The sequence below is a fragment of the Thalassophryne amazonica genome, chromosome 4 (genome assembly GCF_902500255.1).
Source record: "Thalassophryne amazonica chromosome 4, fThaAma1.1, whole genome shotgun sequence".
Lineage (NCBI taxonomy): Eukaryota > Metazoa > Chordata > Actinopteri > Batrachoidiformes > Batrachoididae > Thalassophryne > Thalassophryne amazonica.
Window position 1 is genome coordinate 144141100 of NC_047106.1, and position 25695 is coordinate 144166794.

At 45.7% G+C, this 25695-nt stretch overlaps 1 protein-coding gene and 1 pseudogene across 1 annotated transcript in view; one reads left to right on the top strand and one right to left on the bottom strand.

Moving 5' to 3' along the window:
• LOC117509064 (E3 ubiquitin-protein ligase RNF169-like) overlaps positions 1-12393 on the top strand; it is a 100407-nt gene extending 88014 nt beyond the window's left edge. Inside the window, exons 4-6 of the mRNA XM_034168873.1 lie at positions 8905-8995; positions 11321-11476; positions 11572-12393. Coding sequence (XP_034024764.1) covers positions 8905-8995; positions 11321-11476; positions 11572-12393 — 1069 coding nt within the window. The remainder of the gene's footprint in view (positions 1-8904; positions 8996-11320; positions 11477-11571) is intronic.
• Positions 12394-19039: 6646 nt separating this feature from the next.
• On the bottom strand, positions 19040-20910 carry LOC117509066 (annotated as a pseudogene).
• Between the last annotated feature and the right edge of the window lie 4785 nt (positions 20911-25695).

Below are 25695 nucleotides of genomic sequence, written 5' to 3' on the forward strand. Positions count from 1 at the left end.
TCACCCAAATAGAGGAGAGACCGCTTCAACCGTGCTGCTGTCAATGAGACAGGGGCGCCGGAGCGCAGCTGCTTATGCAGTCGACTTCCGCATCGCGGCTGCGAGGTCCGGCTGGAATAGCACTGCCCTCCGCGCCGCCTTCGTAAACGGACTGTTGTTAGTTCTGAAGGAGCACCTGGTGGCCAAGGACGAACCGCAGGATTTAGACGGGCTTATTGATCTCGTTATACGATTAGACAATCGGTTAGAAGAACGCTGTCGGGAACGAGACGAAGGGCGTGGCCGGGCACGCGCCGTCCCTCTCCCTTCCGGTTCCGACCGAGTTCCGCCCTCCCCACGCTCCACGGCCTCTACGGTCCGTGTGGTGACAGCTCCCCCTGCTGACGAAGCTATGGACATGAGCAGGGCCACATTTAGGGCACCAGATAGACAGAGGAGGCTGGTCCGCGGAGCGTGCTTTGTTTGTGGCTCAATAGAGCATCAAGTGAGGGACTGCCCCGAGTGGTTAAAACACCAACGCCCGCCCCTAGACACTGGGTTAGGGGTGGGCCAAAACACTCACGTGGGACATACCCATATTGCCACACAACTCCCAGTGACAATCCTTTATGAGGATTTAACCCTGAAGGCCCCAGCACTGGTGGACACGGGCTCTGAAGGGAATCTGTTAGACAGCAGATGGGCCAGGGAGGTAGGGCTCCCTCTAGTGGCGCTTACCTCGCCTGTGCAGGTGCGGGCACTAGATGGCTCCCTACTCCCTCTAATCACACATAAGACACCACCAGTAACTCTGGTGGTGTCAGGAAATCACCGGGAGGAGATCGAGTTTTTTGTGGCTCCTGCTACCTCCCGCGTGATTCTAGGGTTCCCCTGGATGTTAAAACACAATCCCCGGATCGATTGGCCGTCCGGGGTAGTGGTTCAGTGGAGCGAGACCTGCCATCGGGTATGTTAGGTTCCTCGGTTCCTCCCGGTTCCCAGGCTAAGGAGGAGGTCAGAGTCCCGCCCAATCTAGGGACGGTGCCGGTGGAGTACCACGACCTTGTAGATGTGTTCAGTAAGGATCTGGCGCTCACCCTTCCCCCCCACCGTCCGTACGATTGTGCCATTGATTTGGTTCCAGACGTTGAGTTCCCGTCCAGCAGGCTGTACAACCTCTCACGACCTGAGCGCGAATCAATGGAGACCTACATCCGGGACTCTTTAGCCGCCGGGTTGATCCGGAATTCCACCTCCCCGATGGGTGCAGGTTTCTTTTTTGTGGGTAAAAAAGACGGCGGACTTCGTCCATGCATTGATTATAGGGGACTGAACGAAATCACGGTTCGTAAACGATACCCGTTGCCCCTGTTGGATTCAGTGTTCACGCCCCTGCATGGAGCCCAAATATTCACTAAGCTAGATCTTAGAAATGCGTATCACCTGGTTCGGATCCGGAAGGGAGACGAGTGGAAGACGGCATTTAACACCCCCTTAGGTCACTTTGAGTACCTGGTCATGCCGTTCGGCCTCACAAACGCCCCCGCGACGTTCCAAGCATTAGTTAATGATGTCTTGCGGGATTTCCTGCACCGATTCGTCTTCGTATATCTAGACGATATACTCATCTTTTCTCCGGATCCTGAGACTCATGTCCGGCATGTACGTCAGGTCCTGCAGCGGTTGTTGGAGAAACCGGCTGTTTGTGAAGGGCGAAAGTGTGAGTTTCACTGCACATCTTTGTCCTTCCTGGGGTTTATCATCTCCCCCAACTCCGTCGCTCCTGATCCGGCCAAGGTTGCGGCGGTGAGAGACTGGCCCCAACCCACTAGCCGTAGGAAGCTGCAACAGTTCCTCGGCTTTGCAAATTTCTACAGGAGGTTCATTAAGGGCTACAGTCAGGTAGTTAGCCCCCTGACAGCCCTGACCTCACCAAAAGTCCCCTTCACCTGGTCGGATCGTTGCGATGCCGCGTTCAAGGAGTTGAAACGGCGCTTCTCGTCTGCACCCGTTCTGGTGCAGCCCGATCCTAGTCGCCAGTTAGTGGTTGAAGTGGACGCCTCGGACTCAGGGATAGGAGCTGTGCTTTCCCAGAGCGGGAAGACCGATAAGGTCCTTCACCCATGTGCCTATTTTTCCCGCAGGTTGACCCCGGCCCGAACGGAACTATGACGTCGGCAATCGAGAACTCCTTGCGGTGAAAGAGGCTCTTGAAGAGTGGAGACATCTGTTGGAGGGAACGTCCGTGCCATTCACGGTTTTCACTGACCACCGGAACCTGGAGTATATCAGGACCGCCAAGCGGCTGAACCCCAGGCAAGCCCGCTGGTCACTGTTCTTCGGCCGTTTTGACTTCCGGATCACCTACCGTCCCGGGACCAAGAACCAGAGATCGGATGCCTTGTCCCGGGTACATGAAGATGAAGTCAAAGCGGAGTTGTCGGATCCACCGGAACCCATCATCCCGGAGTCCACTATCGTGGCCACCCTCACCTGGGACGTAGAGAGAGCCGTCCGGGAGGCCCTGGCACGAAGCCCGGACCCCGGAACTGGGCCGAAGAACAAACTATACGTCCCACCAGAGGCTAGGGCTGCAGTCCTGGACTTCTGTCACAGCTCCAAGCTCTCCTGTCATCCAGGGGTGAAGAACTGTGGCAGTTGTCCGGCAGCGCTTCTGGTGGGCGTCCCTAGAGGCCGACGTCCGGGATTATATCCAGGCCTGCACCACCTGCGCCAGGGGCAAGGCTGACCATCGCAGGGCATCAGGCCTACTACAGCCGCTGCCTGTGCCTCATCGCCCCTGGTCCCACATCGGCCTGGATTTTGTCACGGGCCTCCAGCCGTCCCAGGGCAACACCACCATCCTCACGATAGTGGACCGATTCTCCAAGGCGGCCCACTTCGTGGCCCTCCCGAAGCTCCCAACAGCCCAGGAGACAGCGGACCTCCTGGTCCACCACGTCGTCCAGCTGCATGGGATTCCAACAGACATCGTCTCCGATCGCGGTCCACAGTTCTCCTCGCAAGTCTGGAGGAGCTTCTGCCGGGAACTGGGGGCTACGGTGAGTCTCTCATCCGGGTACCACCCTCAGACCAACGGGCAAGCAGAACGGGTAAACCAGGAGGTGGAACAGGCCTTGCGCTGCGTGACTGCCGCGCACCCGGTGGCCTGGAGTACCCATTTGGCCTGGATCGAGTATGCCCATAACAGCCAGGTGTCTTCAGCCACCGGCCTCTCCCCTTTTGAGGTATGTCTGGGGTATCAGCCCCCGTTGTTTCCGGTGGTTGAGGGAGAGGTCGGTGTGCCCTCGGTCCAGGCCCACCTACGGAAGTGCCGTCGGGTGTGGCGTGCCGCCCTGTTCTGCTTTGCTAAAGGCCAGGACGAGGGCAAAAGCCCATGCAGACCGTCGGCGGGCCCGGCCCCTGCGTATCGGCCAGGGCAGGAGGTGTGGTTATCCACAAAGGACATTCCCCTCAAAGTGGACTCCCCCAAGCTACAGGACCGTTACATCGGCCCATTCAAGATCCTTAAGGTCATCAGTCCAGCCGCAGTGAGGCTTCAGCCTTCCGGCCTCACTGCGGATCCATCCTCTGTTTCATGTGTCCCGGGTTAAACCACATCACACCTCACCCCTCTGTACTCCGGGTCCGGCGCCGCCTCCTGCCCGGATCATCGATGGCGAGCCGGCTTGGACTGTACGCTGGCTTTTGGATGTCCGTTAGGATGGGCTGGGGCTTCCAGTATTTGGTGGACTGGGAGGGGTACGGCCCCGAAGAAGACCGCTCCTGGGTGAAGAGGAGCTTCATCCTGGACCCGGCCCTCCTGGCCGATTTCTACCGCCGCCACCCGGACAAGCCTGGTCGGGCGCCAGGAGGCGCCCGTTGAGGGGGGGGTCCTGTTGTGTGGGCCGCCAGAAGAGGAGGTACTGCTGGCCCACCACCAGAGGGCGCCCTGCCTGAAGTGCGGGCTTCAGGCACGAGAGGGCGCAGTCGCCTCACAGGAGCAGCCAGGGTGACAGCTCGCATCACCTGCAACAGCTGTTACCAATCATCTGATCAGCAGGGGAATATCAGCAGGACGACGTCTCCACCTCTGGCCGAGATATCGTTCTACCTGGAAGGTAACGTGCTCAGCTGACTGGTTAACAGTGATCTTTTGTGACTTTTGTGAGTTGTTTAGCTGACTCCTTTTCCAACGAGTGGTGGAGGTAGTTTTCCTGCCGTGCGGATTCCTGGGTGCAGACGCGCCCACATTTAATTGTTCTTTTGTTCCTCGCCAGCAGTACCAGGTCCGACACGCGAAGGCAGTGGCCACCTGGGAGTTCGGGACTTGGCGGCTCCAGTATTCCCGGGGTCTGGTGGCGGGAGGAAATCGTGTGGTTCCGGTTCTGCTTTGGACAGACGTCTCCTATCTTCGAGCCTGCCCACACGACACCTTTTGTGATTTGGCTTTTGTCTATTGTTGTAATCTGATTGTATTTGTTGTGCCCATTCACAACAGTAAAGTGTTGTTATTTGACCTCATCCATTGTCCGTTCATTTGCGCCCCTGTTGTGGGTCCGTGTACCTACACTTTCCCACAGATCCGTTATATATATAAAATTGACAATCTGTTAAATGTTCAAATTGGACAAAATCTGTTTTGTTCATTTAAAACGGACCACAATCCGTATAAAACTGACAATCTGTTTAAATGTTTAAATGGACAAAATCCGTTTTGTATGTATAAAACGGACACAATCCGTTTTGTACGTATATAGTGGACACAATCCGTATTAAAATTGACAATCTGTTAAATGTTCAAATTGGACAAAATCCATTTGTATGTATAAAACGGACAAAATACGTTTTATACGTACAAATGGAATGTTTTAAATTGGACAAAATCGTTTTTGTATGTATAAAACGTTTTGTACGTATATAGTGGACACCAGTCCGTATAAAATTGACAAAATCTGTTATATGTATATAACAGGCAAAATCCGTTACATGTCTAAACCGCACAAAATCCGCTACATGTATAAACCAGACAAAATCTGTTAAATATTCAAATGGACAAAATCTGTTTTGTGCGTATATAATGGACAAAATCCGCTATATGTATAAATCGGACAAAATCCATTATGGTCTGGTCACACGGCATATTATGATTCCTGAATGAAGGGGAAGAAAAAAGTAGAAAAGTCACAAATTGTTGAGAAAAGGTGGACGAGCGAGCTTTATCACCAAATCGCCTGAGAATCAAGAGAGCAAAAGGAATGAAAGAGAAACAAAATGAAACTGAAGCTAATGTTGATCTCCACGCTTTAAACGAAACGTGCCTGGAGCCACTGGGGGAGCAGTTTGTGTCTGCATCTCTGCGTCCCAGAAGCTCAGATATAAACAGAAGCATGCGATCCGACCCACTGTGGAGATCTGTGCACACATAGGTGGATCACCTACTCAAGTTCCTCGTCCAGAACAAAAGAGGGATCACCTCCTTCATCATCAGAATCCACACTGTCTGGTTCAGACTGACGACACGCTGTGTGCTCCGTCTTGCCCCAAATAAAAAAACTGAAGCGCTAAACATTCATAAGACGTCTTATTTTTACAGAAAAAAAAAACAACAACCACACTAACCACACACACTAAATACTCTACCAAAATAATACTCACTCCAACACGTCAAATATTTCTCAAATCTCTGAAATACCAAAACTGTCTGTACTATGTAACTATTGCTGTCTGTACACCCAAAAGAGCACGTACTCAGCATTTTTCACGTGTCGTTGCTTTTGTAGATTTGCTTGCAGCTGCGTATGTTTGCTTTTAAGTATGTGTTCTGTCGTGTGTAGCCCTTGCCACCACTCCTGCCTTTTTTTCTTTTTTTTTTTTGTTGTTGCATCGTAGAAATGCACTCCGTTCTCAAAACGGTTTTAAAAGCAAATGGCACTCAGTTTTAAAAATGTACAGCGGGACACACTGCTTCCTTGTCAGGGCTGGGAACATCAGATCACAAAGTTCAGATTCCTTCTGTGACCCCCCCCCTCCAAAAAAAAAAAAAAAAAAAACACTGGAAAATATTGCCATTTAAAGTCACAAGCAAACTTAAATGATCACCAGCACTGCGGCTGTGTGGATCAAGCAGTCAGTCACACGCGCACGGGTTCAATTACCAGTCCTGATAATGCATGCACGGGTGCTGTGGACGTGGATCAGACACACACATGCATGCGCTTCACTTTCTCTCCAGCTGATTCACTTTGGATTAATGCATTCAGTGTTTGGATGTGTTGTAGTGGATGTACACTCACGCACAAAGGACTGCCTTGTACATTGATTTAGTGACTCAAATGTTCAAATGACTCAAACACTGGGTTTTCTGCTTTCATATGTCACACCTCTGTGGATCAAAGCTGTTCACACGCGAATGTCCGTTGCTGCCTGAACTTTTTCCACACTTGATGGCTCAAAGTGTCGCTTCTGTAAACTGCTGCCTGGTTTGTGCAAACAGAGGCACAGCCAACACGAAATAGCTCCACGGAAACCAAACGAGGGCTGATCGCGCTCCTGCAAAGCCCCCCGCTTCGAAACAATATACAGCAATCAAGGATCACTTCCTCAAAACTTGTGAACTGTCAGACGCTGAAAGGGCCAGCAGGCTCTTCTCTCTGCATGGGCTGGAGGACAGCAAGCCCTTCAGAGTTCATGAACAGAATGCTGCAGCTCCAGCCGGACTTTTTGTGCAGCATCTCTGTCCTCATGTGTGCACAGTGCTGGAACACCACCACCATCACAGACTGCTGTGCGCTGGTGGAGAAGCCCACAAATTCTTCCTGGCTGGCCAGCACACGGCATGACCCACGGCAACACTCGCCACATCACACACAGCAGCAGAAGCCCAACACCGCACACCAGCACCGCTGCGGAGGAGCCGCATCTCTACTCCACAAAAGGGCTCACAACTGGCTTCTGCACTGTGTGAAAACATTCAGCTGGTCGAACGAAGGTCAAACTAAATGCTAACATTACAAAAGCTTCACAAACGATAAAAAAACCCATCAAGAACTACAGCAAAACGAAATATGGCCAAGTTCAGGTTATCGGTGGCATTCATTCAAATTATTCAGCAGTTTAAAAATCCTGATGAGTGCCAGCTACAGGAACGAAGTGCCAGCCTGCAGGAACAAAGCTGCACACAGGTTAAATGATGCCAACAAAAGTCCAGATTTCTTGTTTCGTTTCGGCTTCGTTGCCCTTTGTTATGTGCCCTGTGACCGGGGCTTTACATGTATAAAACAGACAAAATCAGTTTTGTACATATATCACGGACAAAATCCGTTAAATGTATAAAACGGACAAAATCCGTTATATGTATAAAATGGACAAAATCCTCTGTATGTGTGACAAAATCGTTATATGTGAAAAAAAACAGACAAAATCTGTTTCGTATGTATGTAATGGACAAACCCTGTTAAATGTATAAAACGGACAAACAATCTATTAAATGTAATAAAACGGACAAAATCCGTTAAATGTATAAACGGACAAAATCTGTTATATGTAATAAATGGACAAAATACGCTATATGTGTGAAACAGACAAAATCTGTTATATGTGAAAAAACTGACAAAATCTGTTTTGTATGTATGTAATGGACAAACCCCGTTATATATATGAAATGGACAAATCCATTAAATGTATGTAACACATTAGTTACAGTCAGGCCACGCCGAACGATCTACGGGGAATTCCCAGCCCCAATTAGCCTTATGTATTTTCTTGTATTTACTTGATTAAAAGCCTGACCTTGAATCAGTACCTGTCTGATTAATGACTGGGTCAAAACTTCACCTGAAAAATCCAAACACCTGCCTTAAATAAGGGCTGGGCATTATGCGCATTAAAAAGTTACATTTGGTCGAGTCACTCTTTTTGCTAAAGTCAGCTGTGGAGTGGTACCTTATAATCCTAAAGCCTGATTTATGCTTCTCCAGCTCCATAACTCCATGGCCATGCAGTAACGTTGACATGCGCATGACCCGTTTAAAGTTCTCCGTCATGTTGGTGGGCATCTTAATTCAATTTACCACAGGAACAGGAGTTTTTTCTGGATTAATTTGTCCCTCAATAAGCTCTGCTTCTTTATACAATCATCACCCTCCAAACCAGCGTTATGGTATGTTCAGTTTCCCTCCATGAATGGTCATTTGAGTGCATTTGTAGTTTTTCAACTCTGTGTTGTAAAGTTGGTCATATTTATGGACTTTTCTTCCAAATGTATTTGATCCTGATTGAAATGTAATCAGCGTGCACACTGAAAAAAAATTTTAAAATATGACAGGAGAGGAAAGAGGTGAAAACGTAAAAGTGACCAATCACAGTCCTTTGCGGCCACCGTCCTATTTATTTTATGCAGGTGTTTGACGTTTATCCCTTCCCTTTTTATTTTCTTTTTTTTTTCCTGAAATGACATCTAAAAATAATCAGATAGTCTGTCTGATATAACAGGTGACAGCATATAAATCAACCAGAAGAATGATTAGAATTGTGACAAACCACCTGGGTTTAACGTCCAACACATACCGATCAAAATCACTGCACAGACACTTCAGAGGGACTTCAAGATGACTTACAGACATTCCATGAGGGGACTGCCGTTTGTCTCAGATGACAAATTGTTAGTAGATGTGTTATTGCTGGTTTTGAATGTGGGTTCTTGGCAGACAGCAGCCCTCTTACTTACTTACCCCAACTACATACCGCCTCTGAATCTTTTAGCGTGATGCAGTATTGGACCGTGCCACTTACTTATATCCCGGTTACTTCCAATACTCTGGTTCGGTGTGCACAGCTGTCAAGGTTGCCACGTGACAGGACCTCGTGGTTATTCCTGCTCTGCTTTCCTGCCTGTTGACTTCTAATGTGGGCCTGTTTCCTCAGAGGTTTCCGCCAGGAGTCGAAGTTGTACGGATCCAGTGGAGGACGGGGACAAAAGCTGAAGGTCGTGTCCCAGCCGGCTGTCGTTGATAAGGTATATCGGGGTCATGTGTTACAGTCTTTATTGTTAGCATCATTAATGACTCATGTACTGATGTTTATTGATTGGTTAAAATGCTGATGGTGTTCGTCTTCTTATATGGTCATGTTTGAATGTTCTCTGCTGAATTTGCCTACTGTATGACCTGTTTTTTTTGTATGGTTGATAACTGAAAGGTGTCTTCTTATTCATTGAATTACAAATACAAGTGGTACCTCCATGGTGACATCTTTACAGGACACAGCAGGGGTTTCCTCAACACCAGCTTGCCCTGGAATTATGACCTGAAATAACCACTGTGCATATGTGTGTCAAAAGTGTTGATAGAACTGCTGTGGGCAATCAGGGGACGAGGCCATCTTGTTTTTCTTGTGGGCAATCGGGACGAGGCCATCTTGTTTTTCTTGTGGGCAATCGGACGAGGGTCAAGTTGTTTTTCTTGTGGGCAATCGGGATGAGGTCAAGTTGTTTGTCTGATTGTGTAGCTGAGCGTGACTCGTGCAGTTCAAGGTAGGATGGTGGGGTTGTATGATATTTTCTTTTAGGTCATGATCAGCGCTGGTATACAAGAAGAAACAAGACAGCACTGCACGCAGGACGATAAGTGGACCAATCAAAAAGAATACAACATCTTAGCGTAGTGACACAATGTTTAGACAGAAACTCAGATAGTATATATGGGTTCAGGAAGAGGTAGACAGGGTTCCAGAGAGCCTCAAAGCGCCTCACAGCCTCCAGACACCTGTCTGACTGCCCAGGGCAAAGTAAGCATGAGATAAATAAACTTATTGATCTCACAGAGGGGAAATTCACATGTTACGTCTGCTCTTAAAAAACACACAAGATGGGTGCAAGTAGGAGAAATTGTTCATCAAACAGCTTGTGCAAGGATAAGCAATAATAATAATACTTGTAACAGTATGAGACATTAATTTTCTTATGTCTCATACTGTTACAAGTATGAGAGTATATATATATATATATATATATATATATATATATATATATATATATATATATGAGGTCTATTAGAAAGTATCCGACCTTATATTTTTTTCAAAAACCATATGGATTTGAATTACGTGTGATTGCGTCAGACAAGCTTGAACCCATCGTGCGCATGCGTGAGATTTTTTCACGCCTGTCGGTTGCGTCATTCCCCTGTGAGCAGGCTTTGAGTGAGGTGTGGTCCACCCCTCTCGTCGTTTTTTATTGCGAATAAATGTCTGAAGGATTTGGAGCTTTGCTGCAATCAATTTTTTTCCAGAAACTGAGAGACCTCCAGGTGGACACCGTTTGAAAAATTAATATGGCTTTCAGGGACGATTTTATGGGGATTAAACAGATTACGGAGTGTTTACTGCCGCTTTAAGGATGGCCCACAACTCCTGAGAGTGCAGCGCGCTCCCAGCCCCATCGACAGGCTGACACCCCGCTGGAACAACCAGATTCATTTCCAATGTGAAGGCTTTGTTGATCCGGGACCTGGTCTGACTTTCACAAAAAGGCAGAAGATGTGGACATCAGCACTTATCCGGCACATTCCACCGTTACAGGAGTTTTTTTCATGGAAAAATAAGCGGAGGGACGCGCCACCGTGCCGCTCATGGCGCGGCACAAAACCACCTCGGTGTTGGTCTCTCAGGACAGCTTTCAGGTGGATTTCAGACGGGATTCCGGTTGCAGACCAGATTTTTGAACTTGCAACACACTAAGGATTAATACTTGGGCTGCTAATGTCTGCTAACACTACTTCGACACAAATTTAAGTTCCGGTTGAGATGTATTGTGGGAGCCGTAATGATTTCAGCAACATAATGCATGTTGTCCACATGACCCCAAAAATGGCCAAAAGATAGATTTCCAAGTTTATCCCACCTTCTTTAAGCAGACGGCTAACAGCTTGCTAAAAACAAAAAAAAAAAACTGAACAAAAACAGGAAGTTGTCGGGTGAAACCCCCACCTTCCTGAATCTCCAAGCAGCCTTATGGGCAGTGGTGCTATCTACATGTGGCGGACTTGATTGCATCCTATCTGAATCCAGCCTTGTAACCACTTTGGTCAGTTTAATGCTGAAAATAAATGAAGTTGCTCAACTACACTTACTGCTTGTTTTAACAGTGTTAATCACTTTGAACTTATTAAGCTGGTAAGTTAACTGATAAGCATCGACTGTCGCTCTCACTTTAGAAAAAAGGTTTGTGCATTTTTTTGTTTTTACTTTTCCAAATGAACTCCCCCTTTAAACACGTTATGCACCCAGTGCTTTGTAAATCATCGTGCTGATATTCACCGTTTCACCTTTTCTCCTCTCTCAGGATTCCATCAGCCACAGCTACGCGGCAGGCATCCTCCTGTCCTCTGAGAACAGCCGCTCTGCCTCTCTTTCTGACCGGAGGCTCATCTCACATGTAGCCGCGACATCCACACCCGCGGCCACTCAGTCCCGGCCGGAGTGCTCCATAGCCAGGAGAGTAACGATAGCATCTCCGAGGAGCTCAACCACTTCAAGCCCTGTTTGCTCACCCTGCACACCACCGAAGCGTCTACCCGATGGCCGACTGAGGAGCCCACCATTATCAAGTCCACGCCGCGGAATCTCACCCGCGGCCTCCAGAAGGCCACCAGCTATGAGGCCAGCCCGGCTGTCCTGCAGAAGTGGAGGCAGATTGAGCTGGATCGCCAGCGCATCAACATGAACTCCAAGGCAACACTGACGAGCCCCATCAGTGAGCTCCACGCCAAAACGGGCTGGGCGGAAGACGGGAGCGGTGCGGGCACCACAAAGACTCGTCAGGTGCTGTCAGCAGGACACGATGGTGATGGAGTCTTTAACAAGAGGAGGCTGGTCTTTGACCCGCCGGATAGCTTTCAGAAACCATCGGTTAAGATTTGGGTGCCTGCGATCCGCTACAACAGTGAGGTGACTGTTCGGGGAAGCTCACGGTCAGACCAGACAGTTGGAACGCCGGAACTGTGCAGTGAAGCCATGATTGACAGGAAACGATCCTTTTCGCCTTATCCAAGGAAGTCAGGTTTTCAGTGTTGTAAGTTATCATGTAAGGACTCCATCAGTACCAGGAAGGACGAGGACAGTGGCATCTACAACCAGTCTGCCTCACGCAGAGGCAGGAAGAGGAAGCAGAAGACGAAACACTTGGACTCTGACAGGGAGGTGGACCCAAAGAGGAGTAAGTCAGCCAACCAGGACACCTGTGTCCAGCAGTTAAAGCAGGATCGAGCCCTGGCCTTGAAGCTCCAGAGACAGTTTGACCTGGAGAACCAGGGCGTCAATAGGAGACAAAGCCCTGACAAGTACTTCCTGCGTTCCTGGATGGCTAATCATAACCGCAGGAGGCGTAGTCTTCGACGAATCTCCAAGAAGCTTTAGTGAGGTTTGGAAACAGGGGGTTAATCTTCTGACACGTGCAGTCTCTGACCAGCGTTCTTTGTCATTCCAGTTTAACTCTGTGTTTGGGGGTTGTCGTGTAGTAATTCTATGGTAACGGAATTCCAATGACCGCTAAATCTGGCTGTTTTTTTATCAGCTGAGGTGGTAATTCTCTTGCTGTAGAGTTGCCCTTAATATATCAAATTCAGCTTCCTGAAGACACTGACTGTACCGAAACCCATTTCTGCTGGAAAATTAAAATACCTGATAGGAAATGATTGACAGGTGGGCGCAGTAAAGCAAATTGAGCTAAAAGTCCAAATTTAGAGATACATTTGATGTCAGGCGGCACAAAACCCAGCTGGTGCTGAGTCAAACCAGTCGTGAAGTAAGATGCACCAGTTCCTCCGACGCTTTCTCTTTCAGTGCAAAAGCACAAACTGACACAACACTGAAGGATAACGCCGGAAAAATGAGTGACTTCAAAAGGATAACGCCGGAAAAATGAGTGACTTCAAACATGTTTAAAGTCTCAGAGAGAGTGAAGTCTGTGCAGCCATGTGACGCCGCACAGCTTGATGGGAAAGTCATACTGCGGTTACTGTGACTGTGATGTAAATGAATGGGTTGGGGTTTTGTGTGTGTGTGTGTGTGTGTGTGTGTGTGTGTGTGTGTGTGTGTGTGTGTGTGTGTGTGTGTGTGTGTGTGTGTGTGGTGTGTGTGTGTGTAGTTTTACAGTTGGATCCATACGGCGATAAAACAAAATGTCATTCACATGCTAACTTTGTACTAATTCAGTACATTGACAAAACACAGTGGAACCTCAGTTTAGATCTTAATTCTTTCCTAAATGTTGTTCTTATACTAAAACCAATTTTTCCATAAGCAACAATGTAAAACAAAACCCAACTTCTTGGCTGGACCAAGCGGCCAAATCACCGAGCACGAGGGCTTTTTGGCACCAATAAGTCACCATAGAAGAAGAAGTGAATGAGGAAAAACTCACCTTTCAACCATTGTGCTTGGTGCCCAAGCTACATTATCCAGTGCACCACATGCATACTGGCTGTAAATATGGCTCATGGTCACCTCGGGGGGACACTCACCCCGTACCATGGCTTCAGCTTCTTGGCTTTGTCTGCAGTCTGTATCACGATAAACTGTATGTCCGCGTGTCTGAGGTTGTCAACAACGACAACCGCTAAGTTCTGGGTCCAGCTCGGTAAACTTCAGCCGTCTTTGACCAAAGCACACTCGCCACCTTGCAGACAAGCCGGTGCCCAGCCCCCCACGCAAGTTCTCTTGACCCAGATTTTCACCCATTGATCTGTATATATTACTGGATCACTCATTGGCCCACCACACGCCATACAAGCAAGTGGTGGCCATCTTGCCACTCCCAATTTATGCAGACTGCAAATAGACAGCTTATTAGAACGTCGTCAATTTCAAGTAAGCTTGTAGCAACAACACCTAAAGCTCCAAAACTATGTACAAGTAGACCTAATGTCAGACCTAATGTCTTAAAATAGTTGTCCAACACAAAACTCAACATGCGGCTACACATGTTGAGTTAATAAGCCACTTATTATTATTATCTTTGCTTATATGCTGGAATAAGGGAGAGAACTCTTCAAATTATTGTTCATTACTTCCCATTTCAGTCTACTCACAGGTGAAATGTTTGTCCACAGCCTTTGATCTGGTGATTTGCACAGTTTATAGCTACACATGAAGGCATTTTTAACAAAATTACAAAGAATAAGTTGTGTGTGGCTCATTAAAGATTAATAGAAAAGAGCATTCAGGAGCGGGACATGGGAGTGGTAATATGGCGGCCGGTTTGCTTCAAAAATATTGACCATTGAGTGATCCAGTATTACATAGAGATCAGTGGAGGGAACACAAATCGACAAACCTACACATCTCGTTCACACATCACATTTACACCAGCTGTACTGCTGTCAGTAAATAAACGCAGGCCGATTTTGCCATGTGGGTGGAGATGATAAACTGTTTTGTGTGTGTGTGTTGGGGGGAGGGCAGCTAACATCATATACAAAATAGTGTATAGTAATTTAATGAAGTAGACTATTAAATTTCACTTGACCTGTACAGAGGAGACTTGATGGCGGAACATTAGCAACAACTTTTCCACCTCATCCAGTGTCTGTGAGCTTTGTTAATCATCGTCACTCCTTTGGCAACATTAGCTCCTTTATCGCCACTGTGTTTTTCAGTGTGGTACAGATTGAGGATAAAAAGAAAATCTAGGTTGTGTAATCCTGCTGAGGACGGTGTCATCACACAGCACTAGCTGCCGTGCGACTCACACGCGTCTGCCAGAAGAGAGATGTAGTTCATGAACCAAACAGAAAATGCACCAGCTTTCAAACAATGGAAGCTGGTGCATTTTCTGTTTGAAAAATATGTTCGTGAACCAATTAGGAATGCAGCGATCCACTTTTCACTCCGATCCGATCCCGATATCTGAATTCGGATATCTGCAGATACCGATACTTTTCCAATACGATACCAGAGCTCTGTTTGCTTTAATATTATTACTGTCATTACTGTTGATTTTATATGAGGATTTTCTTAAAAAGGAGACCTGAAAGTTCAGCTACAATTTACCAGAAGATGCATTTAAGATGAAAGACTAGATTTGATGTTTTGGTGAAAGAATTAAGTACTTTTTAAAGAATTAAGGACTTTTATAGCCTTATTTTTAAAGACTTAAAGAGAAAAGACAGCGCGCTCTGTCTCCTCAATTTTCAATTTCAGTGGAGCTTTATTGATATGGGAGACATGTTTATATTGTCAAAGCAAGTGTTACAGACTAAAAATTAAGTCCTCTGTCTCCCTCTCTCTTTCTGTCTCTATCTCTGCCTGTCGGCTAACTTTAGCACACATTTTCAGCAACAATTCAGTTAATTTTTTTTAGAAAATCTGTGCTTGACGAACATACAATTTGAACCCGAAAGCTGAGCAGACATTTGTCGCTAACTGCTGCTAGAACACTGCGGAAGAGAGCTCTGTCAAACAGCCCAGCTTCAGAAAACCTCACAGTGGCTCTTCTCCGGTATCGGTATCGGATCGGTCCCATCCCTAGAACCAATTTGTTTGTAAAGAGAGCAGTTTGAAAACTGAGGTTCCACTGTATCACGTTAACGTTTAGGAATTAGACATTTTTACACAGTCCCTGCATTATCAGAGGCCATAAGTACCTGGACAATTAAAGGTTAGGATTATTTTAATAAATCATAAATTTTACAGCCGGGTTCTTTGAGATACATCAGGAAATTAACACATGAACATTTTCTTGGACTTCATTTAAAGCTTTCTCACACCGTGACAGATACAGCAAAAGGATTTGTTATGAAATTAAATTTTTGCTGGGAGCTGGATATGAGTGGACTTTGACGTGGCCTGAAAGCTTGATGTCGTATATTCTCACTGTCAGTGTGATGTCCTCACAGTGAGGATATCAAACACCTCTGCAGCACCTCCTTTCCAAGAGAATCACCTGAGTACGCTGAGCTCCAGATAAAAAAAAAAAAAAGATTTAAAAAGTCTGATGCATGGGACAGCTGCAGGATATAAACTCAAGGGCGTCATGAATGTAAATGACAAGTGGTGGACAAAACTGTAAACAAACATGCAGGCAGCAGGAAAACTCCACCTGATCTCTGCTTAAAGATTTGAACACGCACAAAACTTTTTGGTGGACATTGGCTGACAAGGAATTCATTTTGCAGCTGGGAAAAGGACATTTGTCAAAAAATGTCACAAACTGATAGTTGTGTATTTCTTTGATGGTGTGACACGGAATTTACATCAGTCATACTGCGCACTGAATCTGTCTGGAGGGGGCAGTCATCAGACACTGAGCATGCAAGAAGAGTAGTGAGGGAAGCCACCAAACACCCAAATAACTCTGATCAGGGTTCCCACAGATTAATTAGTTGAATGAATTTAGTTCAATTCATCGAGACGGTTTGTTGTAGGTTTCTGTCAGAAATGGGTTTCTGCACCACCACGACTAACTGTGTCAGGTCCAGTTTTTCCTTATCGTTGCCTTGGCGATGGCAGGTTTTCTGAGCGAGCAAAAACTCCACCTAAAGGACAACAAACTAATCCATCTCCTCAATTTAACATCAAAAGAAAAGTTTATGTCAACATGAAAACACTGCTGGAAGTCTTTCATGTTGCTGTAATGTCTGAAGAGGGTTCTTTGCACTCTGTTGTCCAAAACATCACCTAAATTGATGAGAAGCAAAACAAAAACATGACAGGAGGACTTGATGAGGTCTACTCATCAGACTGATCTACAGAAACCCAAATCCTTCTCATCAGCATTAATTTGGCCACATTAATACAGTCGCATTAATATTAGTGTTGGAGCAAAAAATGACTTCTCATTTTAGCTTTTTGTTTCTTTGATGACCCCCTTAAAGTCTTCAAATGATTTTGACCTTTTCAGTGTTTTAAATCGTCATGTTTTGATTTTGGATATAGTTGAACAAAGACTATCAGGACCTTTCAGATGGATAATTAACCTGTTGATGACGTGAAAAATGATTCTGCTCAGACGTTATCATGAAACACCGTCAAAGATTTGACTTCTAAAACCTTTTTATTTCCTTAATCTGAAAATGTTTTTATCTCTGTTATGAATGTTTTCCCAAATGTACAACTTTTATTTTCTACCTGGCTTTGCGCTGTCAAACCACAGTCTCATTTTCCATCGAGAACATCTGAAGCTTCTTCAGGACTTCACCTGATGATGTTTTTGTCACACAGGAACCAGAGCTGTTTGGACTTGATTCTGGATTTCCTCTCTAAGAAGACCACCAACCTGCCTGGTGAAATGAGAGGCTCCTAAAGGACGTAACCACGAGTCTTCCCTGAACCGTAACACCTCAACCTTTATGATGGCATCACATGAGATGTTTGAGGACAACAAGTTCATAATTCATCATGAAACACACCAAACTCCAGGACCAAAGCCCGTTCAAGAAGTGTGAGGTGTGGACACGTGTGGTGGCCCCCTCTGACCTCCTGGGGACAGAAGGTGCACTCTGGCCACTCCTGCTTGGACCCTCAGCTGCATATCCAGCATCAGCTGAATCCACTGGATGTCTTCAGTGCTGGAGGTATTTTGGACCGGTGGCTTCCAACAGGCGTGAGAATTCCCTGTGGATCCATGTGTATCCCAGACTGAAGACTTGCTGTGGTGATGGTGGATGGTACAGAGGACCTCTGTCATATTCTGGTGCCGGATAAGAATCCTTTTTAGTGGTCATCTTGGTTGGATTTTGGCCAGTTGAACTAATTGTCACTGCACAGGATCCGGGTGTTGCAGTGATGCTGATTGGCTGAACTCTGACTATGTTCACCACTGAAAAGATCTTGCTCAGTGTCCAGAGATGTTGTGCAGCTTCTCTGCGTCGCCGCTGTAACTGCAGCAGGACACCAGTTTGGGATTCAACGGGGAATTCTCATTCCTGTTCAAAATAAGTTCTCGTCTCCACCCGGCCAGGCAGCCTCCTCTGGCTGTGACGGCTGAGGGCTTTGGCGGGAAGCCTGTGGTTGCATTACAGTATTGGTTCCGAGTCCTGGTCCATGGGACCCAAAGTCCTTTCCTTGTTCTACCTGCACATGATGAGCTGGATCAGGTGTTGATCTAGTCTGAGGAGATCAGGGACAGAGGACCAGGACTGGGCACCGCTGCTTCAGAGTTAGAGAAGCTGGTAAAAATGCCGGCGGGGGATTCGAACTGCATCATAGACGAAGATCTCAGAAAAATACAACCACCGATCAGGAGCAGGAATGACTCAAAGATGGATGTCGTGGACGCAGCACAGCTGAACTCTGCTGGGACTGGAGGTGGTGAAAATGGATGGATGAGGTGTGTGTGTGTGTGTACGCGCGCGCGCCAGTGTCAAAGTGGTGTTGAAGGGCTATATTTACTCTACCACATTAGCTTTACTTTGTACCACCGTGATATGCACATTTTTAAACCTCCTATAGCTTTGGTCTTTCTTGCAGTACCACTGTCTGCACTGGGGGCGTTGTGAGTGCCAAAATGCCAGACTGTTTTAAAAGCAGAAATCTGTGCTGCTGAAAACCAACAACCTTTAACTTAAAGGATGTGAAAATGCCAAAATGTTTGTTGTGTCTTCTTTTAAAGGTCAGAGTTGACATCACAGTTGCTCAAGTGTTGCCTCTGGCCTGTGTGGAGAAAAGAATTATGAAGCAGATGCTCTGAACCACAGATTTACATAGATACGGTCGAGCTATACAACAGTCTTGCCCCTAGTGGATCACAGCCCCACCATCTTGAAAGGTTGAAGCAATGCAGCAGTCTCGTGCTGCGTGGAAATTTAGAGTACTGGTTCCCATTCCTGGTCCATGGGACCCAAAGTCCTTTCCTTGTTCTACCTGCACATGATGAGCTGTATCAGGTCTGAGGAGATCAGGGACAGAGGACCAGGACTGGGCACTCCGCCGTTATTTACATTTTAGACGTGAAAACTGGTGCTTAGGCCACTGGTGTCCAGAAAGGGCCGAGAGGGTGCAGTTTTCTTTGCAGCTACTGACTTCAGCAGGTGATTTCACTGATGGTAACTGTTCTCAGACCAGTTTAAGCCCTCTCTCCATGGATGCGGTGGTCGGCTGGATGTCTTTGGGCATGATGGACACCCTCTTGGTATGGATGGAGTGCAGGTTGGTGTCCTCGAACAGGCCGCCCAGGTCAGCCTCGCTGACTTCCTGCAGTACATCACAGCGGAGCTCTGAAAGCGGAGGTCGGTCTTGAAGTCCTAAGCGATTTCTCACCAGGTAGTGCAGCAGATAAGTGAATATTTACTGAGGGATCCTTCAAATGGTGATGCACGTACCAAATTTGGCACACATACTCCTTAGGCATTACTCTCTTAAAAATGCCGGGTACCCACGTGAACTTTCAATAGGCGGCCAAGAAGGGGTCAATTGAAATTAAACAGGGGTCAAAATTTAAAATGCTCCAATCATATTGAAAGGTATTCCATATTGTCTGATCATAAAGATTCCAAAAAGGTATAGTTTGGACTATCTGTGAATGAATGTTCTGGAGTTATGGGGTAAAAACAGCAAGAACAGTGACAAAGGTCAATTTCAATTTGTACAGGGGTCAAAAGTTAAAGTTGCTCCAATTTTGGTAAAAAGTGATGCAAATTATTAGTTGGGTTAATATGGTTTTAAAAGGAATAGTTTGCATCATGTATCATGCTTAGTTATCATGTTACAGGGCAGCATATGTCACATATGCTGCTATTTTACTGATTAATATCACTTTGAGCAGATGGAATCAGTTAATCAGTGAAATCACCTGGTGGAGTCAGTGGCTGCAAAGAAAACCTGCACCCTCATGGCTCTTTCTGGAACAGGTTGCCTACCCCTGGTTTAACCTTTACTTTGCAAACCAAGCATGCAGCACAGTCAAAACTATTCCATTTATTAATCCTATTAGCTCAACCAGTAATTTGCACCACTTTTTACCAAAATTGGAGCAACTTTAACTTTTGACCCCTGTACAAACTGAAATTGACCTTTCTCAGTGTTCTTGCTGTTTTTACCCCATAACTCCAGACCATTCATTAACAGATAGTCCAAACTATACCTTTTGGAGTCTTTATGATCAGACAAACAATATGGAATACCTTTCAATATGATTGGAGCATTTTTTAATTTTGATCCCTGTGTAATACTTCAATTGACCCCTTCTTGGCCGCCTATTGAAAGTTCACATGGGTACCCAGCATTTTTAACAGTAATGTCTAAGGAGTATGTGTGCCAAATTTGGTGCTTGCATCACCATTTGAAGCATTTTTTCAGTTATCCGCTGCACTAAGGCACTGGAAGGGCAGCTTGCGGATCAGCAGCTCGGTGGATTTCTGGTAGCGGCGGCTCTCAGTGCCACAGTGCCAGGGCCTGTAACAGTGAGGCTTCTTCACACCGCTGGTGGCCGGAGCGCTCTTCCAGACAGCTTTGGTAGTGAGCTGCTTCCTCTGAGCTTTTCCTCTGGTGGATTTACGGGCGGTCTGCTTGGTTCTGGCTGTATTAAACTTGCGCTTTCTTTTTGGCTGAAAGACAGAAAACATTATTTTTACATGTGCTACAATGACTTCAAAACTTCTTTAAACATTATCAACCAAATAATTCACATTCCGGCACACAAAATTCCAGCAGAATTTCGGATTTCTGCTTGTTCTGAGGGAGTGTGCAGAAGAACTGCTGTGCGTTCAACCTTCCAAGATGGGCAGCTCAGCTCTCAATGTCACATGACCAAAATACCTGTCTTATGGGATGTCTACGCCCTGAACAACTGTATCTTGTATGCTATGCTGCGCTAACAGGCCGTGGAGCCTGCTCGGATGTGCTGCCCCCAGTGGTGATCTGGCGTAGTAACAGCCATGCATTGGTGGAGAACACGCTGACGTGCAGCAGTGAGAAGTCGTCCACACTGACCTTCATGTATCAACATTCTCCAGCTTCAGATCAGCTCGAGGAGGATACGAGGAGCTCGGTCAAGTCTGTGAATCCCTCAGCAGTACCAATCAAATAGCTCCTCCTACCAGCCACTGTACGATGGAGCCAATCACAAGTCCGATATATTGTTCAAGTGTGTGAACCCCAAAAGCTGCAAACAAATTAGAAATCTGATTCTCAGCAAAACCTCCAACCTGGCAGCAGCCAGCCTCTGCAGCGCTTACCCCCCCCAGCATTCCACTTAGGCTGGTTTAGGCATCGCTGTTGAGAATGGTGTGGTAAAGCCCAAAGTCTTGCTACAAAAGATCAAAGGGAACTTCAGTGTTTGATTTTTCAGCAAACAATATTTGACAATGTGCAGAGCTATACGGGGACTTCGGAGGGGAGATGGCTGCAGAAAAGTTCAGAAAGATACGATTGGAACGTTTTATCATGAAAGACTTTGGGTGTTAACTTGGTGTTAAAGTCAGAACAATAAGCTGCACTGAAACAGATCAATCTGTAACAAAGAGACACATTCTGTATCTTGTCGCTCCAAAGAGAGCGGCACGGAGAAAGTAGTCCGGAGAGCTCAAGCTGTCCCACAGCAGAGCGTCGGTCCAATGAGAGCAGCACGCGCCGGTCACTGTTGGGTTTAACCAATCATGTTGCGCCAAGTTACCGCGACGTGGGAAAAAAATCAAACGAAGAAGAATTTGTCGTACCAGAAAAGAAGAAATGGCTGCTGCGCGGAGCGGAAAGAGCGGGCTGCTGGAAAAGGTTAATGATGGCGTCTAAAAGTGAACTTATTCCGCTCGGAGAGTAGGCTCGTGCTGCTGTTTCAGGCCGCGTGTCAGTGGCGCAGCTAGAGAGAGAGAGAGAGAGAGAGAGAGGCGGCGGGACTGAGCGTTAGCGCCGAGGCTAATAATAATAAAACCCCACACCGGAAGACGGGGGGGGGGGTGAACCAACCAAATAAAACGGCTTTAAAAGTGATGGAAGCGCGTTCGGAATTAAAACCCAAGTAGCTCAAGGTCTTATGAGCTTTAAAGGCTTCAGTCTTGCTAGATTGTGACATGTGGAACAACTAGTATGAACCGGCTGCTGCCACGATCGATTAAACGGTTACAGTCACTTGCCTAGTTCCGGATCACTGCTGTAGTTTTTGCGCCCCCGTTTCTCGTAATCAGCACGAATAAGTTAACAATGGAAAGACTGATGTTTTGTCTACAAACGACCACAAGCTCGACCGGATCCAGCCGTCCTTGTGATCAAAACATCCCGGTGTCTGCGGTGTGTGCGCTTTTTCTGACTCATTCATTCATGCAAGTGTGAAAGTAACGATCTCTAAAACGTAGCAAAGGTGAGTTAGCCATTCAGTGTTTTTGGTTCTAGAGTGGGAAAATACTTACTTGGGTAGAAAATGTCAGTGTGTTATGTCTTACTGTTTAATTGCTGCACGCATTTATCTCTGACGCGAAAATTTGCCGGTTGTTGATCACTGAAGCAGCAGCCTCGTGTCTGCAGTTGTGAGTCATGTGGACTTTGGGGATCATCTCAACATCACGAATGAGCATTAGGGTTATGACTACAAAACTTTTTCAAAACTTTCATTTTCCTGATGTTGCATTTGATGAACCTTTACCCATAGATCACTTTTTTGAAGTTTATTTCATTGGCTCATGAAAAAATCTCCCGCACCTAGCACCGCATCACTTTTAAAAATACATGAGTTTACACAATACTATTTAAAAATAACGTAACAAGAAAAGAATGAGCAAGTATCAAGAAATAAGAAAATATACAAATAAATATTGCTAAAATATATTAATAACAATAATTAAAGGAAATAAAAATAAAGAAAATTGATAACAGATGATCATCTCTGACACAACAGCAGTCAATACTGGTCACAAAAATGGTGTAGCCAGGCTTCAGAGAACATTTCGAGACAAGGGATTCGATGAACCTCAATACATCGGCTGCCAGCACCACATTCTTGATCTTGTTCTGTGACGTTGAACTTCTTTTTCTTATATGGTCACAGTCACCTAACATTAACTACAAGTTTATTGATGAGATTTTGGAACAGTATGATGATTTGCAAAATGCATACATGGACACAGAAGTGATACCAGAATATGAGAACCCCCTAAAGAGCATATGCCTGTGAGTAATATATACCCTTTTATGTTATGGTCTTCTGAAACAGTTGATAGATGTATTTTATAACTTAAAATTGGGACAGATGCTAATGCGTTAGCATGTCTATGGCGTTTTCAATGTTAAAGATAGCATTAGCTGTTGGCATTTCAGCACATTTGTGTGCATTTGTTTTCTGTATAATAATTAATGGCCCAGCGCTTATTGTCGTAAAAGAGTCAAATGTATTAAAAATTGTAATATTTTTAAATTTATTTTAATTTATATATTAATAATAATAACAACAAGCAATAATAGTAATAATAACTCTTCAGAAGCGGCAAGTCCGCTTCTTAACTCTCAAAGCCATTAAAATATGTCAGTCGTGACTGTGAGTCACTTTTGTGCAGATTAAAGTCGCTTAGTGGGACTCTTGTCTTGTTGCAGTGAAGAAACGAGAATCGTCCTCCGTTCTGTTAGCACAGCTCCAAACGCTGAGCGGCTCTCTGCTGAGACAGAGTCCAGAATTAGTAGCTTCAAAACGAATCGCCGCTTTAAATAAAATGACACCTCTTTCCAAACACTGTAATACAGAAAATGAACTACAATTGAATAAAATGTTTTTTTTATTCCCAAAATGAGATGTCCTGCATTCTTTATGAATTAAACTGATGCTGACGTGCAGCACAGCAGCTGCAAGAGTTCAGCTCAGAGGTATGGAAAGACAGTCATGCCAATAATGTCTGAAAGGAAATGCTTTTGACAAAAACTACAGATTTTGTTTATTTCTATGTATGTTTAGAGATCAAGGATCCACCATGTAGAGTTTATTTAGGTCCAGAGTTTAAAGTACACCTGCACTGAAATAAATGCAGTCAGATCTTTGGACCAAAAATGACTTACATTTACACATGAGATCCTTCTGAATGTAGTAAAGTAAATCTGCAAGCCCAGATCTGTCATTCAACGGAGAAATCTTCATTTAAAAATGACAAATTTACAGCTAACATTTAGCCCTCCGCAAAACTGTCCCTCCCATCATGGACGCTGCCAAGACGTCACGGAGAAGACCCTCTCTCCCAGCATGCATTGCGCGCCAACTGTAATTTGTGGCTTTACGTCAGTTTGCATCTGCACCTTTTTCTTGTCTTATACGGAAGGATCTACTTTTTTTAAAACTTCATATTGTCTTGCGGCACGTTTGGTGAGTACACATTTCTTTTATTTGTGCTTGAAAATTATTTTGGGGGACTTTTTCATACGCCCGTTTCATTGAGTGGTGTCGCAATGAAAATCTACTGTCTTTTGTCTCCGGTACCATCGCGGTATATGGATGGTGAGACCCGCAAAGAATCCCAGTCATTAAAAATTTATAAACCTCTCTCAGCGTCCATGGAGCTCTGGGGCTCAGATTGCCGAGAGTGGTGCTGTGGATTTTGCTGCAAGAAGTATGTCCTTGCAGCAGCAGGTGTACTGGCCGCTTCGCATTAAAACAGCGAGCGTAATCTCAGGACTTGTGCCAAGTGTGCTGCAGCTCCATTCAGTAGACAGAGAGGTGATGCCGGTGTTGTGCGCTGAATCTGGCACAACACCGGCTGCAAAGCAGACACGGGCAGTGTGAGTGGCCCGCGTCGGTGGTTAACGAGCTCGTTAACGAGCCCGCAGACTTAATAAGCGCAGCGCAGAGAGAGGGAGCGGGAGAGGAAGAATGGCGCCCGCTGTCGATGTCGTTGCTGATCTGAGCACACAGATCTGTATCTCACATTTATTGCAGCTTACTTTTGGATGTTGAAACCAGGACGTGTATAAGTAACATTACTAACAGGTAAAATCAATTTCAATGTGGGACCGGACTGAAGGCGGGAGGCGGAGCGCGTCGTCTTGTCCCTGACGTCATGGAAATGATACGGCTGTACAAACTGTTTTCACAGAGGGCTAAATTTTAGCTGCAAATTTGTCATTTTTAAACAGAGATTTGTCCGCTGAATTACAAATTTGGGCTTACAGATTTACTTTACTGCATTCACAAGGGTCTTATAAATACATATCAGCTATTTATTTCTGAAATCTGACCACATTTATTTCAATGCAGGTCTACTTTAAGGATCCACCATGTAGAGTTTATTTAGGTCCAGAGTTTAAGGATCCACTGACCAATTTCATTTATTTACTTTAAGACTCAATAAAATGTTGTTGACATAGAAACCCGTAAGCTGACTTTTAGTACACAGAAAATTGGCAAGTGGTATTGATAAGGGAATTGGAATCGGATCAATAAGTGGAATGGATAATGTATCGATATCGATAAATCTTATCAATACCCATCCCTAACTATGTTCCATGCTCCTGTGCATATTGAAATGTATTTTGTTGATGAGTGGAGCGTGCGTTTGGCCTTTTCCGTCACCGATCTTCGGCAATGTTCGTTAGCATCTTTAAATGCGCGGAAGCTGCGGGAAACGAAGACGAACAGACGCAAATCTAACAGAACGCTTTGAAATTGCAATTGAAATATGTTAAACTACAACCACCCAAACCTGGACAACAACCAGGAAAGAGTTTTGCTAAAGGATTGGCAGAAGAGGAAGCTTAGTGATGATGGTTCAGGGAGAGAGACAGGCTGTATGAAGAAACAAGAGGAAGAGAGGT